Raw genomic sequence first — 17,194 nt, forward strand, 5'->3', positions numbered from 1 at the left:
CAGGCTGTCCCGCCGCGTGGGCGCCGGGCTGCGGGCTGCAGAACAGCTGCGAGGCCCGAGGAGCGTCCACCCGCCCGCTGCCCAGCGCTGGGGACCCTCATTGCCCCAGGAAGAGCCTAGGAGAAGGAGGAGGAGGGGCCGACAGACCGCGGCTGCCCGGTAGTCTGGGAGCGGGGGAAGTTGGCCGCCCCACTCAGCCAGCACCAGCGGCCTACAAGCGGAGACTTTTCCTCCTCCGCCTCCCGGGCTGCTCTGAAATCATCCTCTTAAAAAGAAAGGAATTCACACATCAAATAACGGCTCGGAAGAGACCAGCGTGAAAACTGGAGCTGCTTTTATATAACTCAACCCAAAGTCGTTACAGATTTTGTAAATTCCTAATATGATGGGACGGATTTTTTCCCCCTAAACCAAGTCAGGCATTTCATCACAGTACGTTCTGCTTTAGTAAAATCAGCTCCCTTGAATTTCATCGCTTGTTAAAAAAAGATAAACTTTATTTTTGTAATTTTCAATCACAAAAAAATCTATATTTTTGTCTAAGCATTTATTTTACTGAATCAAAAAGACATGAAAAGAAAAATCATGTTTTACTAACGTATATAAGTGACTCTTTTTTGGACAACATATAATAAATATGATATATCACTTATCACTCAGTCTTTCAAATGTACATTTTTTTTTTTCATATTATGGAGCATGCCACTTTTCCAAAAGAAAAAAGGTCATGAGAAATCAGTGCAAAGTTCTCAGTTACCCTCCTCTTTTCTCTGGGGCAGACGGAATGTCCACAGCAACGCCCTGTGCCTCGGAATCTGAGGCTGGCTGTCCATCCACAATTCTCTCTGCCCCTACGGCTTCCTCTCCGTGCCCTTCCTTCTTCCCTCCTTTCCCCTCCCCCCTCCCTCCCTCCTGCTTGTCCGTAAAGTCATTTTTAAAAAGAACTTGAGGTTTTGTTTTTGTTGATGTTTTCACTTACTGGTCGCACTTTCTGTGGGGGCAGCATTTTCGCCAGTCACACTGCTGTGGGGAGCTTTCCAGCCCTGTTTCTGGGGGTGGGGAGATAGAGAGTGGAGGGCTGGCTCCTCTTTGGGGCCCCCCCCCTCCCACTGGTGTGCGGCTTCTTCTCTCACTTCCCTGCTTCCCGGGGTCGATATCGAGAGAGGCCTTGCGGCCTTGAGCGGGAAGAGGAGGGGCAGCTGTCCGGTCGGGGAGGGGACGGGGAAGGGACCGCGGCGCTGTCAGTCGCTCGTTCTTCACCGGGGGTGCGGGGTGCCTGGGATGGGGTTGGACAAGGGATTGAGGGCCGGCTGTCCCCCAGGCCCCAGGCCGTGGATGAGCACGCGGGGCACCAGGGGCCGCTGCAGCTGGGGGTGGGGCGCGGGAGGAGTCCGGTACATGCTGCTGTACATGGCTGCGGCGGCCGCGGCGGCCGTGGTGCTGTCCATGCTGCCCAGCAAGCTTGGGTGGTAGAAATAAGGCGACGGAAACATCCTCTGCAGGGCCGAGTAGTTTCCCGCCTCGGCCAGCAGCTCCAGGCCCACCGCGGTCTGCCGCTTCCACTTGGTCCTGAAAAAAAGCAGGCGTGCAGGCACCCCGCCGCTGTGGGCTCCGTCCAGGCACCAAGGCCCCTTCTCTCATCCTCTCCTGCCTTCTCTTTCTCGGGGGACAGGAAAACCGAGAGCTCTGAGAACCAGGAATGAACTGCACCTCCTAGCCCCCTCCCCCACGATCTTGCTCACAGAGTAACCCAAATTCAAGTCAACTTTGTAAATTACACCCTTAATATCTGAGACACTCATAAATGAAATTCTACAAGCTTTGCTGCCTTTACCTGACCCTCTGCTCTGCTGTTGCCCCCTTTATAATTAGGCTACTTCCTGAAACTTTCCTGAAGGCCAACTGGGACCACTCTTTCTATAGGCGGGTCTTCTCCTCCTCCTCTAATTCCTTTCCCCAAGTGCCCCCCCCCAAACAATCCCAGAGTGTCCACTCTCTGCCCCTCCCCCCTTCCTCCAGGCCTAGTGAGTAGAAACCAGAAACAAAGGGACACAGAGACTCCTGAGCCCCTCTCAGTCCCCCAGCGCTGTGGAGATACATCTCTCTCCCCATTCTGATAGGACCTTACAGCGGGTGGGGCGGGGGAGGGGGGGGGAGGCTTGGGGCAAGGGAGGCAGCAAGGTTTCAAAATGGAATTGGTTTGAGGGAGGACTCTCCCAAGGTGACAGTACCTTGGGGCCATTTCAGGAGGGGAAAAATGCATTTCAAGATATTCTCTCCTCTGGGAGAGAGTAACAATTAAAACCTGTGATCAGCTCTTCTCAGTCTCTTCCCTCCCCCACCATACCCCGCTAGGAAGAAGAGGCGATCAGGCCTTTGCTCAAATGCCCCACGAAAGAACTCAGGGCTGGTGGGCCATCCGTACCCGGCAGCTTCAGCCAAATTAATAAACATGTCGCCCATTTTAAATTGGCTACAAATGACACTAATGTTTTCCGACAGAATTAGGGTGGCTGAAACCGTATGTAATGAGACAGAAAATTATGGTAAAGATGACAACTGGATGGGCATTTCCAACTACACTTATGGACGATTAGAAGACAAATGAGAGAAGAGGAGAAGACCAAAAAAAAAAAAAAAAAAATCGAGACAAGGGAGACAACTGCCAGGCTTGGAAACACAGCATAACTTCAGCCTCAGATTGCCTGGGCTCGCACTACACTTCAAGGGCCCGCAAGCCCTTTCCTGATTTCCTTTCAACAGAGGCAGTGATTCCTGGCAGGCTCTGAGGTGACAAATACAGGGGACAGACCCTCGGTCTGGATGCCTGGCCGGCTGCCTCATAAGCCGAGGCAAGGACATTTAAGCTGAGGCCAGTGGGGCAGTTCCTTCCGGACCAAAATAGCCAGGCTGTGTGGCCAGCTGTAGACATTCGGAACCAGCCTGGGGCAGGCCCAAAGGGTGCACAGCACGGGCTCTACAGGCCTGAGTGTCAGCTGCACAGATGTCTCAATTTGAGAAGGTGTGGCTTGATCGATTTGGGGGCAGGGGGGGTGAATTCCAGCCACTCGGGTTTGAGAGGGAAAGCAGCATATGTTAAGACACTCAGCAATGCAAAATGTTCCAAACTCCAGCTGCCTATCGGTCCCTCTCACCTTGGGGATGTGGCTAATCCCTGTTCCAGCCTGGAAGCCCACCCCCCCCCAACCCCCAGGGCCCACTCTGGGGCCTCTATCTGAGTTCCTGGGGTCTCCCGGGGCCAGGAGGGGAGAAGATTGGCACGATGGTCATGACCTAGATGGCCAGATGCCTGTGCTCCCTGCCACAGCCTCCCTTACCTGCGGTTCTGGTACCAGGTCTTGACTTGGGTGTCTGTGAGGTTGAGTGCAGCTGCCAGGTCCATGCGGTCCTGCACACTCAGGTACTTCTGCCGCTCAAAGCTACGCTCCAGTTGATTGAGTTGATGGTCAGAGAAAGCTGTCCTGGCTTTTCGAGGCTTTTTGGCTCTCACAGGGGGACTCTCCCGGCTACTTGTAATCTCCCGGTCTCCTTCCTCCTTTGTTCCTATGGTAGAAACCCATAGCCGTAAGGTACTGTGGAATAGGAAGGGGGAAATGCCCTCCTGGCACACACTTCCACATCCCCAACTCAGCTGCTGGTCTCGGGGGACTATACTCTGCCACCCTCATCACACACATACTTGGACCCTAGCCAGTATGGAGAAAGAAGACCAAGGCCAAGGAGTTTGGAACTTTGTGCGGCGCTCCTAAAAGGGTTCTAAAAGGTTGTCTGATCTTCCCATCTTTGGAAGTTAAAAAGAAAAAACAATATTTTACAATATAGTAGGGTCCTTTCGTTATTGTTTCCTTCACTGGGGGGGGGGGGCGCTGTCCCATTCCTTAACCGTTTTCACTATGACCTCATTTTTGCCTGATTTGGAAGTTTTCAAAAGATCTTTCCACTCTGTTTTGTCTTGTTTTGAGGAAGGGACACCTTTTTCATTTCACTTTTTCTGTTTATTGAAAGTTACAGGCACTTGTTTTCCTTTTTCAGATGCACTTGGCAAATGTTGGAATCAAGTTCTCTGCAGTTGCTTGCATTGAGTCTTGTAAAGCTTCAGAGAGAATATGTCACCCAGACACCAAGCAGAGCTCAAAATCACTGAGCCCATCCAGGTGACAGCCCAGAGATTTCCGGATTCTATTTGTCAACTTTGGTTTTTTACTGAAATGCTGGGAAATCGATATGTCAGCCCCTCTCTGTTTGTACCCGTTTTTGCTGCGCTCCTTGATCTTCCCTGCAGGAAGAACAATAATCTCTCTAATTGACCCACTGGGGAGGTTGGTGCACAAAAAATCGCCAGACCAGACTGTACATCTGTTTTGGGCACTATTATGCTAATGTGATAATAGTAAACCGAGGAGCCAGTATCCTACCTTCCAGATAGTCAGCACACATCTTTCCCAGAGATGGCAAAGGTTAATAATAATAATAATAAACTTATTAGTAAGGGAAAAAAATAACTCTCCTGGCACATTAAAACTCTTTTGTCATGCAAAGACCAGAACACTTCCTTATAAAATTGTATGAGTAGAAAATGGAAAAAGGGAGTTGAAGGACTGTTTCAATTGCCATCTTCTGATTTTACAAAAATAAATAAATCCAATTCCATCCAATTTTATTTTCATAAGCGCCATTTCCCAATTACTTGCAGGGAGACGAAAATCTTACTAAAATACAAAGATTCAGTTGGGGCCATGGAGTCAGAAGGGTATTTTAAAAACTGAAAAGCTATAAATTTTTACCATATCGGCTTCCCTATATCAATCACAATCTAATTTTAAAAAGTTGCTTTGTTACTCAACTCGGAAAAATTTCCCTCATTAAATCTGATGATTCCTGTGACGGTGTTTAGAAAATATGGTGTGCTGGGGCGGGGGGAGGGGGGAAAGAACGAAATAATTTACATTAAAGAATAAACTCTTTCTGCACACACCCGTAAACATCACGCTAGCTAAGCGCGTTCCTCTCTCCCACCTCCCCCCATTCCCATCCCCAAGGTCTCAGCTAGAAAAATCTCAAGTACTTCCCTTTTATCAATGAAAGTATGCCCGTCAGATCCCCTCCGCCTCCGCCCTATTCCTAATACATTGAAATTAAGTAAAACAAAGAAAGGAGTGGGACTGCGGGGAGGTTGAGAAGTGGCAATGTAACAATAAACCGAACTTCGGACGAGTCCTCCCGTCGCGCGCCCAGGCCTCCCTCCCGCTAGCAGTTTTTGACCCGGGCGCGATCGCCCCAGAAGCTCCCGGAGTAACCCCGCATCGGAGACTCGCGGGGGTCCGAAGGGGAGACCGAGAACCAGAGGACCAGAAGCTACACGGCTCAGCCAGCCAGCCGAGGCGGCGCGACTCACCGTGGCATTTGATGTCGCTCTGGGAATCTTCCCGCTTGTCGAGTTTGGTTTTGCTGTCCTCCTGCTCCAGCTTTGGCCTGAAGCTCTCGTGCGCCGCATTGCTCTCCTGCTTCGGGGTGTGGTGGGGAGAGGAGACGCTGGTGCTGTAGGGCGCACACGCCGCCAGAGGTTTGCTGTCGCCCAAGATGTCCTTGATTAAAAAAGAAGAGGTGGAAGTCCTGGGGGCCGAGGCGGCCGGGCCCAGCTGCTGGGCCGGTGGCTGCTGCGGCGGCGGCGGCGGCGGCTGCTGTTGGGGTGAAGGCTGCAAACTTTGCGTGGGGGCCGCGGCTGGCGGCGGCGGCTGCTGGCTGTGGTGGAGGTGGTGGTGATGCTGGGGCCCTTCTGCTACCAGATGCGGCTCCGGGGGCTCCATGGTGACGGAGATGGGAGAAGAAGGCGCCGTTCCTACGGTATCAATCTCCGAACAGGGGGACGGAGTGGCCTGACTCCTAAAATCCGCGGTCCTGGCCTCGCCGAGCGGGCGGAAATCTCCATTCATCATGCCGGGGCTGCCCGAACTGGCACTGGACAAAATCGTGTCTATTCCAAAACTCGACCCGCTGGCCCCTTCCATTGTTGTCATTTCTACATGAGGTCCGCGCCACTTCGCCGCTCAGCAGCCGCCGCGACCGAGCAAAGGAAGCTATCGATCGTAAAACAAAATAAACACTAAACAATGTTGTCGCCGCTTTGAAAAAACAAAAAAGTGGGACGGAGGAGGGAAGGAAGGATAATCGGGAGGTGGCAATCGGTGGACACTTTGGACACTTTTTGTTTTCCTTATTCATAAAGTAAGGGTGAGGAGAAGGGGAGAAGGGGAGACAGAGGGGGAAAGTTACAAAAATTGTTGAGGAAGAACGGAGCCTGCGCTCCAGGGACCACCGCGCACGTGCGGGAGGCGGTGGCGGCGCAGGGGACCCAGACGAAGACGCAGGCGGCAGGAGGTGACCCCGACGCCGCCGCCGCTGCCGCCGCCGCCTGGGTCTGCCCACAGCCTGGCACCAGGCGGCAGCGGCGGCGGCGGACCTGGCAGGTGCAGCGCCCTCGAAGCCCCGGAGGTCGCGCGCGCCCTCGGAGCTCCCGGGCAGCTCCCCGAGGTGGCTGCCGCGGGCGACTCGGCCGCTCTGGAGCCGAGTTTCTGAACTTTCTCGGAAAGTTGTGGAGAAGACACCGCCGCAGTGGTCGCGGCCACGCAGGACGGACAGGAACAGAAGGAAAAGAAGGAGCAGGCGCAGGCGGAGGCGGAGGCGGCGGCGGAGACGCGGCGCCGAGCGACTCCGGCCGCTGCCGGGCGCGTTCGCTTGTAATCCGGCTGCGAGCGGGCGGCGCCGACCCCCTCACGTGACGTCACGGCCACTGCCGCCGCTCTCAGCGCTGCGCGGGGCCCGCGCCCCCGCCACCGAGGCCGCGCGCCGGGCCCCGCGCTCCCATTGGCCGCGCCCGCGCGAGCAAGCGACGCCGACGTACTGGGAGCCAATGGACGCGCGACTCTCGAGCCCGTCAGCGAGCGCGGCTCGGGCCCCGCTGCTCTTTTGAGAACCTGCTCAACCCTTTGCCTGCAGCCCAAAGCCCAACACCTAGTCCTGCGGTGGTGCCGGTGTCCACAATCACGTGCGCGGGCAAAGGCAGAGAGGAGAGGAGAGCCGGGGTAGACTAGAGAGGGGAACCAAGGGGGTAAAATTAGAAACAAACAAACAAAAAAAATCCACCAAGAGAGTAGCAACGATGTGTCCGTTTTCTAACGAAGTCCGGGGAGGGAGGAGAGAAAGGACCGTGAGGGAAAAGGAATCTGGCTGGCTTACCTTTGGACTCCAGCGCGTCCGCCCTCGCAGCATCCCCAGACACGCGCTTAAATAGTCCGAGGCACTGAGAGCAGAGGAAGGGGATCCCTGAAGGAATCCACGGGAAAGTGTGTAACTCCAGCAGCCGGACCGCTGGGTGGGCCGGTGGACTCGGACCTCCGATTTGGCCCCCAAAGAGACCAGGAGCCCGGGGTTGTGGCCCTGCTGGGCGGCCGGCCTCCGAGGGGGGTTGAACGCATCCACCCGGCACTCTCGGGAGGCGTGGGGTGGGGAAGGGGCCTGCTGCTGAAAACCGCGGACCCAAGTGTGGTCACCAGTCAGGGCCCGTGCTGCAAAAAAATGCCTGGCCAGACACGTTCTCCTGAGCGGGGTAAATAATGCCCCGAGGCGTTCTCTAGCGGCGAGGGCGGCGATGGTTCACCGCAGTGTCAGTCTGGCGCGGGGCTCAGGAACCCAGGTGGCGGGTCCGCAGCGCGCACTCCGCCTCGCCACCAGCCAGTTCTCTCCTCTCTCACTCTCTCTCCCTCCCTCCTTCCGCCCCCCCACCTATCCGTCCGCTCATTTGGAAAGGAAACAGTCACTGCGGATCCACTTGGGACCTGGAGCGTGGCTTGACTGTGACGCCTCGTCGGAGGGTATCAACTTACATTATTTTCTCTAGGACGTCTCCAACCTGTCTCTTGTTGAATGTCAGAGTAATGGGAAGTGCCAGTGACAAGACGGCGTATTACTCCTGATTAAGTGCCGTGTCAACCTAATTAGCAGAGTAATTATAAGGTGCTAATGAATGATTCAAAGTTCTTTGAGTTACATTTTACTCCAAATTACCATTTTAAGAACCCTATGAATCTGAGTGGCTGGCATCGCTTCCGTGACTAGGTGCAGAATGATGGTAGGAAATGGCCTTTAAAGTCTCCAAGGGCCGGACCGAAATCTGAGGTTTAGTTGCAGTTCTGAAAGTCTTTTTCTGGGGGACAGATTTTTTTCTGTTGAGGACGGGGGTGGGGCGGGGTGGTGTCGGGGAGGCAAATGACCTCCTGGGACGAGATGCTGCCTTTCTGTCGGAACGGCATCGTGTGAGCCCTCAGTCAGGAAGGGAGTAGGTCGGAGACTCACCCTCCCTGCGTTTTCCTAGGGAATTCGCTGTGTTTGGCCCAGAAAAAGCCCGCGCTATTTCAAGGCAGTGTTGAGCTGTTTATCTTTAGGCCGTTTTTTCTTTTTCTTTCTTTCTTTCGTCCTTTCCCCCCCCCCCCCCCCACGGGTCGGTCTCTGAGGAGAACAGCAGGGAGAGAAAAGACCAAGGCGAGGAGATGTACAATCCTGGCAGCTCTCGCTTTTCTCCTAAGGCGAGGGGAGTTTGGCAGAGGAGTCGGGGTTGGTGAGCCGAGGCGGGGACGCGGGGCGAGCTGCGGGCCAAGGCCGTAGCGGGCCGGAGGAGGCGCTGAGAGCCCCTGGAGAGCGCGCGGCGGGCCCGCGGGGTGGGGGTGAGCTCCTCAGCGCTGGGAGGCCGCAGAGGGCCTGGGTGATGCCCGGAGAGGGGTTGAATCCGCCGCCTTCAACGAGGCAACTGCTCACTGACCAGACGCTCCTGGGAGCCTGCCAGCCGCGCGTCGGCCTGCCAGCGGGACGGGTATTTCGGAACCACCGGCCCCGGACTTCCGTGGGCATCTAATCTTAGGGAAGCCCCTGGCGTCACATACATGCGGCCAGGAAGCCGAACACTCTAGTGGCCTCGGCATCCCGCACCCCTGGCTTGTGTGGGAAGCGCGTTGGGGCTGCCCAGACTACAGGTGTATGCTACACGTTATTCTCCCCTCAAATACCAACCAGGGATCTTCTCATTCTGACATCACCTACCACTTCCCAAATGAAGTGCGTTCGCCCCCAAACCCGGGGTTCCACCCGCACTTCCCTCTCTGGCTCTTCTGGGGGGGGAAGTGGGGAGGAGGAAAAAACAAATTTTGATCCAGAACTAACCGGCACTGCACAAATCAGGTATTCTCGACCTTGATAAATTATTCATTTAAGCCTGTTTTTGTTTTGCTCTGACGCCTAAAATGACTCAAGAGCTCAAAAGGCTTCTTGCACAGATTGTGTTGGGCAGTTTAACAGGATTTTTAGCTTGGAATAATTCACATTAGCAGGGAAGAGAGAGAGGTGGCCGTATGAAAATAAAAACGAAATCTAAAAAGAAAGGAAGAGAGGAAGGTGGAAGTTTTAGAAAAAAAAAATAGCGTTCCTTTTGTGAAAACTCTAAAAAGCAAAGAAACCGGAAGCCCAGTAGGCCCCACCTTGTGCGTGTCTCAGATCATGTTTTCTTAAGAAAAGGTTAAGACCATAGAAGATTTCTTTGGGTGAGATGTTAGGAGATCAGCTTTCAGGAACAACAATTGTGAGGGGAAAATATGACCTTGACTTTTATCAAGGCTCCTATCTTTGGGTCCCTACTAGAGAGGAAATGCTAGTGGTGGCCTGAATATCTATCTAAAAGAGACCCAAAGACCACATTGCAAACTTAATGAAAGCCAAATTCTTCAGAGCTGGACTTTTGTTTCTTAACTTTTCTTAGTTCTTTTTTCTCCACACACACTCCTCTTTTGCCATTATTTTTTTTTCCTGAGAGCGTATATAATCTAAACACCCAGGAAATCATGTACCGTCTAGCAGAGCAAACATAATTAACTTTTCATTAAAAATAAAAATTCAGAAATAGAACAGTGTGTAGACTAATAACATTTTCAATTCCCAAGTATAGGAAAGGAAATGCATTAACTGGATTTAATCTCAGATTTTCCCACTGAATTTAAGACACAAATAAACATAGTCCCTAAAGCAACATAAGTTTGAAAATGTTCTTCCACTTCCAGGCCTTCATGTCCTTAAAGAAAAAGACACGAGAAAGAAATACAATTATTTAATTTTTGGAAGATTTTGGAATTCTTGCACAGAAAACAGTTATTTGCCAAATGTGGATAATAGAGAACAAACTTTTCCTTCTGCTTTAAAGGATATGTCAGTCCTGATTACCACTAAATATGCTCCCTCCCTGCCAAAATCATGATTCAAACATTCATTGTATTTAACAAGTTTTGTTCTTTAATATATATATACTTTCTTCATTCATTTTGACAAGAGAGATTTGGGATTGTGTTTAAACTGGAGCATCGGTTTTTAAAGGAACTGAACTTTGAAGAAATGCATCTCTAGATTACGTTGAACTTGGAACTGGTGTTTCTTCTTACCATGTTTAATTCGAACGTTTCTAAAGGTCCACATGATGACAATGCCAATTTACAGGAAAGAAGTGCAGAGGCGTTTCCCTCCACAGGGCGGCGCCAAGAGGCCCCAGCAGAGAAAGCCCGCTATTGTTTCTTTCTATAAAAGATGCCAGATGCACATATAAGCTCTCCCCCTAGTAAGGCTGACTCCCTGACCACATCCTGACCTCTCAACGTTTGAAAGCTAGAGGAGCATGGGAAGTTTTCTTTATTTTTCTTTTCAGTATATAAAGATATTTCCAACTGCTTAAGGACTTGATGCATATTCGCTTAGAAACGTAATAAAGAGAAAGACTTGAAAATACTGAAATTGAGTCCCTTAAATAGACAGAAACCAGGAGAGTGGTGACGGGAGCCAAGAGAGACAAGTAAAGTAGATGAAAAAGAATAAGATAACTGAAAACTGTTTTAACAGAATAATAAGTTAAAATGATAGCCTTTGCAAATACTAATCGTCCTAGAGGAATAAAAGTTTTGAGAGATAGTGCTGGTATCATAATAAAATCTGTGAGAGCTATAAGTTCATCACAGCTTTAAAGATTAGCAGAGACCTAGTGAAGCTGGCAGTCCTTTGGGGGTTAGATATGTGTTGTGCCAGAACAATCAGGAGGCAGGCCAGTGGAGATAGTAGAGAAAGAATGCTGGAAGAGAGAGTTTTAATCTCATTTTGCCACTTTCCAATGCTCTTGAGCAAGGCACTTAACCTTTCTGATGACCACTTTTCTTGTCCATTAAAGGGAAGAATAGTCCTTGCCTAGAATAGAGTGATTGTGATGACCAAATAAGACCTTCTGTGTAAAATCTCCTTGCAAATTGTGAAGCAAGAGATTGACAAGTGGACAACGTGAAGGTGGCAGTTATTTCCAGCTACAGGTACCATACAGCAACCATATTTAATTCCCCTTCTTTCTTCCCTCACTCATTTTGTTCACTCACTCAGTCAATAAACACTGTGTGTGCATTCTCTGCCAGGTGCTTGAGAATGAGACACTAGCCCACCTCAGAGGGCTGCTGAGAGCTTGAACATGATGGAAATTGTCATAAATGCCATGACGCCTGCTATCATGAGGATACAAAAGAGAGACTGCGGAGTCCTGCCTTGGAAGGAGTTGGGGGAACAGAGAGGTTTCCTGAAGGAAATGAAGTGTATCTTTGGTGATGAAAAAAAGCAGGTACATCCCAAGTAGAGAGATATAGAGAGGGATTTGTAGGGTAGCTAAGAGTATTAATGGTGCAATAATGTCCACAAATCGTCCAAACCTTTACTCTCCTGACAATGGGGCTGGGCAGCAATTTGTGGGCATATGTTGGCTGTAGAGACCTCTGCTGCAGGAAGGTACGAAATTCTCTTAGAGCACCGTGGAGGGAACAGAAACTGACTAACTACGCATGCCTACAGACCTCCGCAGCAGAACTTTGCAGCACGTTTGATGTGATCTCGAGATGGTCAAATCTCCCCCACAAACTAAATGTAACCACTCTTCTCCACCTCTACTTCCACTTCCTTTCTTCCTTCTACGGGTCCACATGTGTAGGGAGAAAGAAGTCTTCCTTAGAGGCAGGGGTGGAGATACAGAAGATGACAAAGTGGAGGCAGTTGGAGGAGGAGGGGGGAGGAGGATTTTACTTCACCCGTCCTAAACTAAATCATTGTCCATTGAAGACCAGCTCCTGGGAAATGAAAGGGCCCCCGGGTGACACAGCCACGCCCCACTATAAAAATAATTCTGAGACCGCTAAGGTTCAGTAAGGTAGTTGAAGCTTTTATCAACTCCTGAGGTTAAGAGGGAATGGCGGGGCGGAGGCAGAGGAGAAAAGAAAGCCTCAGAGCGCTGGGCGAAGATGCCAATCAGAAAAGGGGAAATTCATTTGCGATGTTAATTAACAAGCGGCTAATTAAAACGGCACTTTGAGTGCTAATCAATCGCCTTATTAAGTTAGAGCCATCACTGGAACAAATTGAAAGCTCCCCGCCCCGGCTCCTGCTTCTGGTGCGGGCGGGGCTGGATTCCCCAGACCTAGCGGGGTAGGCGACCGCTCAGGCAGCCGCTGAGGTCCATAGAATCTCCAACTGCCAGATTCAACCCCGCGGAACTGCCCGCTCCTGCCCTGGGACCTGATGAACTGGACCAGTGTCTAGGAGGCGATTTCTAGTCCAGACGCACCGGGCAGGGGAGAAGGGATTGCGTGCGAGAACAACGGGATCAGCTAATGGGGACTTTGCTTCCCCGGAAGGAGCTCCCAAAAAGGTGCAGAAATTCGAACTGTGGGCCGCAAGCAGGGAGAGGAAGCAATTCAGCCCGAGAGGGGGCGCTCTCTGGCCAGGACCACGCATCCCCATTTCCCGGCACCCAGCGATCGCTTTACTTTCAACGCTCTTAGGCCCTTGCCCACATCCATCTCAGCAACCAGGAAAGAACTGGCGGGTCTTCAGGCAGCAAGGACAGGGTAGCTAGCCACCTCGGCTCGGTCTCCTTGGACTCCTCAAGAACCGTGTGGGATGCGTAAAGGGGAGAGGGACTGGGTGTGCTAATCATCTGGGACGCGGGCACACCACGTCCAGCCACTAACGTGCCTCCCAGCCAACCCATTCGCGTTTCCTCATGCCTTTGGTCTTCCAAATTCGCTAAGAGAATTAAGATTTTGAATCTCTATTTTGAGGCGCCTTCCCCACTTCCTAATTGTTAAATGCCTACTTTTCACCAAATTCCCAAGGGAGAAGTAGTTGGCAACAAGAGGGGGCTGTGAATTTAAATGCTAATTAAATGGGTCCTTCTCCTGCAACTCCACCTGCCTGGCGGCCCTAGTTAAAGCAGAATGCACCGGGCGCACACACCTCAACATTCCTGGGGTGCAGAGCAGAAGCTCAGTTGAAGAGGGACTCCGGCGGACTCCTGTATGGTTTGCTTCTTACGGCCTGCTACGGGGGGGGGGGGGGGGGGAAGAAGAAGAAGAAGAAGAAGAAGAAGACGACGACGCCATTAGAAGGAGGTCTTTTGCGTGGCGGGTGATAAGTGGCGTGGCCCAGGGTGTGGTTAATGTGTCTGCGATGACACACGAATGTTCTGAGCTGGCCTGTGGGCTTGCCTTCCCAGGGATGCGTCGGACTGCGCCTGCTAGTGGGTCTGAGCATGCTTGGGGTGTCCCGGGAGAACCGAAGGAACGGCTCCCACGTGCAAAGTTCGAAAGCATTAATATTTTCATCATATTATCATTATTCAATATAATAATATTTGCTCGGTTAGCGGCACTAATTAGGCCACATTAAAACTGTAGTGTCTCCCTAATGGTGCGTAATGTGCCCACACTCACATTTTTCTCTCTGAGGATGGGCGGCTCTTGGCTGGCAGAGAAGAGACAGACAAGCAGTGGGATAGATTAGGGTGTGCCTCCCCTTAGCGCGCGCGCACACACACACACACACACACCGCCAGGAATCTGCTGAGTGGGGTCCGCCGTCTCGGCAGGGTCGATGGAACCCTCTGCTGCGCATTCGGCCCAGCGCCGAGCACCCTGCAGCCTCCTCCCGCGCCTCGGTTCTTTGAACTCGGCGGATTGATTTTGCTACCTTTCCCCCTGGTGTGTGTGTGCCTTCAATTGGTTAGGTTTTCAAGGTTTGGGAGGGCCGATGTGAAAGAATTAAAATACTCTTAACCGGAGCCCCTTGGCCGAGAACTGGAGGTCCCGCCCCCTAGCTAGGTGCTTTTAGGACCCCCTTCCCGATGGGAATTCCTTTCCAAGACTCGAGGGGGAGAGTGTAAAAGAAGCTCCCGCAGAGCAGGTCCGGTCTGGGTCTTCTTCCTCTTCTCGGTGCCAGCGGTCGGCCCCGGCGTCCTGCAGCCCTCCGCGAGGTGCATGTTAAGCTCCGGGAGACTGCCCCTCCCGCGGGCGCCGCGGCGAGATCACTCTGAATATGTAATATATTTGTAACGCGCGATGAGGTGTGATGTGTGTTCGGGAACGGTTGGGGGGGGGGGGGAGGTTGAAGCCGGATTGGGAAGAGGGGGGCACAGAACTCACACTGTACTGCGCAGTTAACAATCTGAACATTTCTTTATTAAAAGCTGCTGCGTGACATTTACACTGAGCCTCCAGCCTCTGCCTCTAATCCGGGTGAAAACGTATTGAACCGCCGAATCGCGGCTTCTGCGTGCGGGGACGCTACGGTCCGCGGCCTGGCCGGGCCCCTGGGCTGCAACCCGAGAAGGCCCCTACCCCCTACCCCGTCCCACCGGAGAGGGTGGGGAGGGGCGGTTACCTCCAGCCCAGCCCGGGCGCCGGGGAGTACCCGGCCAACGGACTCTCGCTTCACCCCCCGCCAGCCGCCCGGCCCAGCGACGCTCTAAAGACCCGGTCCAAGCCTCCAGTCCTTCCTTCCCCCAACAAAGAAGTAAACTTTCTACCTCTCCCCTGCCCCTCCCCCATAATCCGATCGTTTAGAGCTGCTGTTTTCCTTTTGTCAGATTCCTCCTCCCGGATCAGTCTGAGTACACGGTCAGAACTGCTCAGAGAGCAGGAAGCACATTGATTTCAGCTTGTTCTGTCCACAGACAGGCCCTGACAAGGTTGTTAGAACAGTCGGAGAGGTCTATACAATCACTTAATTACCAAAACTGTCAGTCAGGCGGGACGCGGGTCCGCGTCCCGGGCTTCGCCGGGCATTCCAGCAGTGGGCCGCGCGCGTGATTGATCGGTGCTGATAGCATCGCAAAATAATTACCGCGAATTTTCTGATGTGTGATTTTTATCCCAAGTTCATGCTTCAGAGAGGTAATCGGAGGATGAGAAGGGTCAGTGCCATTTCGGATTACCTGGAGTCGGCGAAAAAGGGTAAAACAGAAGGGGGAGCGTCTCCGAGGAAAGGGGGGAGAAAAGGGGGTGCAGAGAGAGAGGGAAGAAGGAGAAGAAAGAGAGCGAGTTATGGATTGCTGGAGGGACTGCAAGCCATTCGTCAAACTGTGCAAGTGATTTCCTTCAGAGCCAGCATATGGCAGATTGATTTTGTCCAACGTCGGTTTAGCCACATTTAAAATGATGCAGCGGTTATTACTGCGATTGGCTTAGGAGCTGACAGGCAGTTGTAGGCGCAGGAGTATAGATCCTGTTTACCGGAGACGTGTTCGTAACTGCTGTCAAATACAGTTAAGTAAATATCATTAGGAAAGAGCTCCGTTAAGAGAAATGCCAATCCAATAAATATGGTTTTCCTCCCCGCCCTCCGCATGGCTGCCTACGCCTCCTTCAGAGGGTCCCCTTCCTGCTCCTTTGCTGCTCGGGTCAGGCGTTGCGGGCAGGGCGTTGATTCCCGCCGCCTTCGGGGCCGGGGGCGAGCCTAGGGTAGAAGACCGCAGGCCGGCGGGCGGGACGGGGAGGCCCTGGGAGCGCTGCCTCAGCCCTCGCCCTCAGGTAGAGGGAAAGGCTTAGGGTGGCTGGGGGCGCCCAGTAACACCACTTGCATCCTCGCCCAGCTCACCCCCCACCCCCCAGAGTGTTCGTAGGGCCTCGGACTCAGACAGGAGTCTTCGTATCTTGGGAGCCAAAGGGCGCCCGTGGGACCAAGCCCCACTGAGGGGGATGAAGGACCCCTGCCCTCGGTCTTTATCCTACAGGCCTCTCCCAGTCCTGATGCTTCTTCCTTTTGGGAACTAGACTGGTGATTCTGGGGGCAGGCCTGGCCTCTCTGGCTTTTCGGGAGAGTCGGAGGAATTGAGTCCAGGATGACGGTCCGGCTGTTTCCACCCAGGTCCCGAGTCCCCAGAGGAGCCGGCTTGGGTCTGACGTCCCCAGACCGCCAGAGTCTGTAATGGAAGAAATGAAATGCATGAGAGCCACAACTCCATAGGTGTCCTGGCAGGGCACAGCACCTCGGGCAGACTCTGGGACCCGGGGAAGAGCTGAGGTGCAGTATTTTGTGAGCCTTGGCCTCTCCCAGGCCTGCAGCCCTCTGAAGGCAAAACTCTGAGCCTCCTCCTCAAGACAGTATGGGTTTGGTCGAGAGCCGAGCATGGAGGCCTAATTCATTTACCCTTGGCGTTGGCCTCCCTAGTTGCTTGGGCTAAGGCTGGTCTTTCATATCCTTTTACAGGAACAGGAAGAAGGAAAGGGAAACTAACACAGGTTATGTTCACTTAGTAGGCCCATGATGATTCTTCACAGCCCTCAAGTCCCAACCAGGATATCTTCCTAGAGAGGAAAGGCCAAAAACACTTTACAAAGAGGGAAAGGAGGTCAGATCATAGGACAGGTCTCCTCACAGCTAGGCAGGAAAACCAGCCCAGAAGGCAGCAAAAGGGTCAGAAACATGAAAGGATAGCTCTAGAGGCTGAGGGGCACCCTGGTTTATAATTTGGTCAAAGGAAGAAGTCATTGGCCCCCAGAGGCGCGTCTTCTCCCTTCCCAAGGAACATGAGGGTTCACAAATGAAGAGGCTAGCCCTCCTGCAGCTCTTTTCTACAGAGTAAAACACACATCGCCTTCATCAGTGTTTGGGATGTAAAGAACTCTGTCTATTTAAAAGCGATACTGCATTTTTAAAGTCAAACAGTACCGATGTATGTGGCGAATCAAGTAGGTAAACAACTTACATATGGTTGCTGCACTTGAAGGAACCATCCATTCTCATGCACAGCAAATTGAAGAAACAATGGCACTAATGAGCC

The 17,194-nt window shown here is 52.4% G+C and overlaps 1 protein-coding gene and 1 long non-coding RNA gene across 2 annotated transcripts; one reads left to right on the forward strand and one right to left on the reverse strand.

Moving 5' to 3' along the window:
• Positions 1 to 301: 301 nt before the first annotated feature.
• BARHL2 (BarH like homeobox 2) lies at positions 302 to 7,417 on the reverse strand. Its single transcript, XM_045478205.1, has 4 exons — positions 7,258 to 7,417; positions 5,417 to 6,098; positions 3,339 to 3,564; positions 302 to 1,569 (listed from the first exon to the last, which is right to left on the reverse strand). Exons 2-4 carry the CDS (start codon positions 6,036 to 6,038, stop codon positions 1,257 to 1,259), a joined length of 1,161 nt encoding a protein of 386 aa, XP_045334161.1. The 5' UTR covers positions 6,039 to 6,098; positions 7,258 to 7,417; the 3' UTR covers positions 302 to 1,256.
• Positions 7,418 to 11,201: 3,784 nt separating this feature from the next.
• LOC123600024 lies at positions 11,202 to 13,464 on the forward strand. Its single transcript, XR_006713431.1, has 2 exons — positions 11,202 to 11,408; positions 11,508 to 13,464. It is a non-coding gene; the product is annotated as an uncharacterized LOC123600024 (long non-coding RNA).
• Positions 13,465 to 17,194: the final 3,730 nt, after the last annotated feature.

This window comes from Leopardus geoffroyi, chromosome C1 (assembly GCF_018350155.1).
Source record: "Leopardus geoffroyi isolate Oge1 chromosome C1, O.geoffroyi_Oge1_pat1.0, whole genome shotgun sequence".
NCBI classification, from domain to species: domain Eukaryota; kingdom Metazoa; phylum Chordata; class Mammalia; order Carnivora; family Felidae; genus Leopardus; species Leopardus geoffroyi.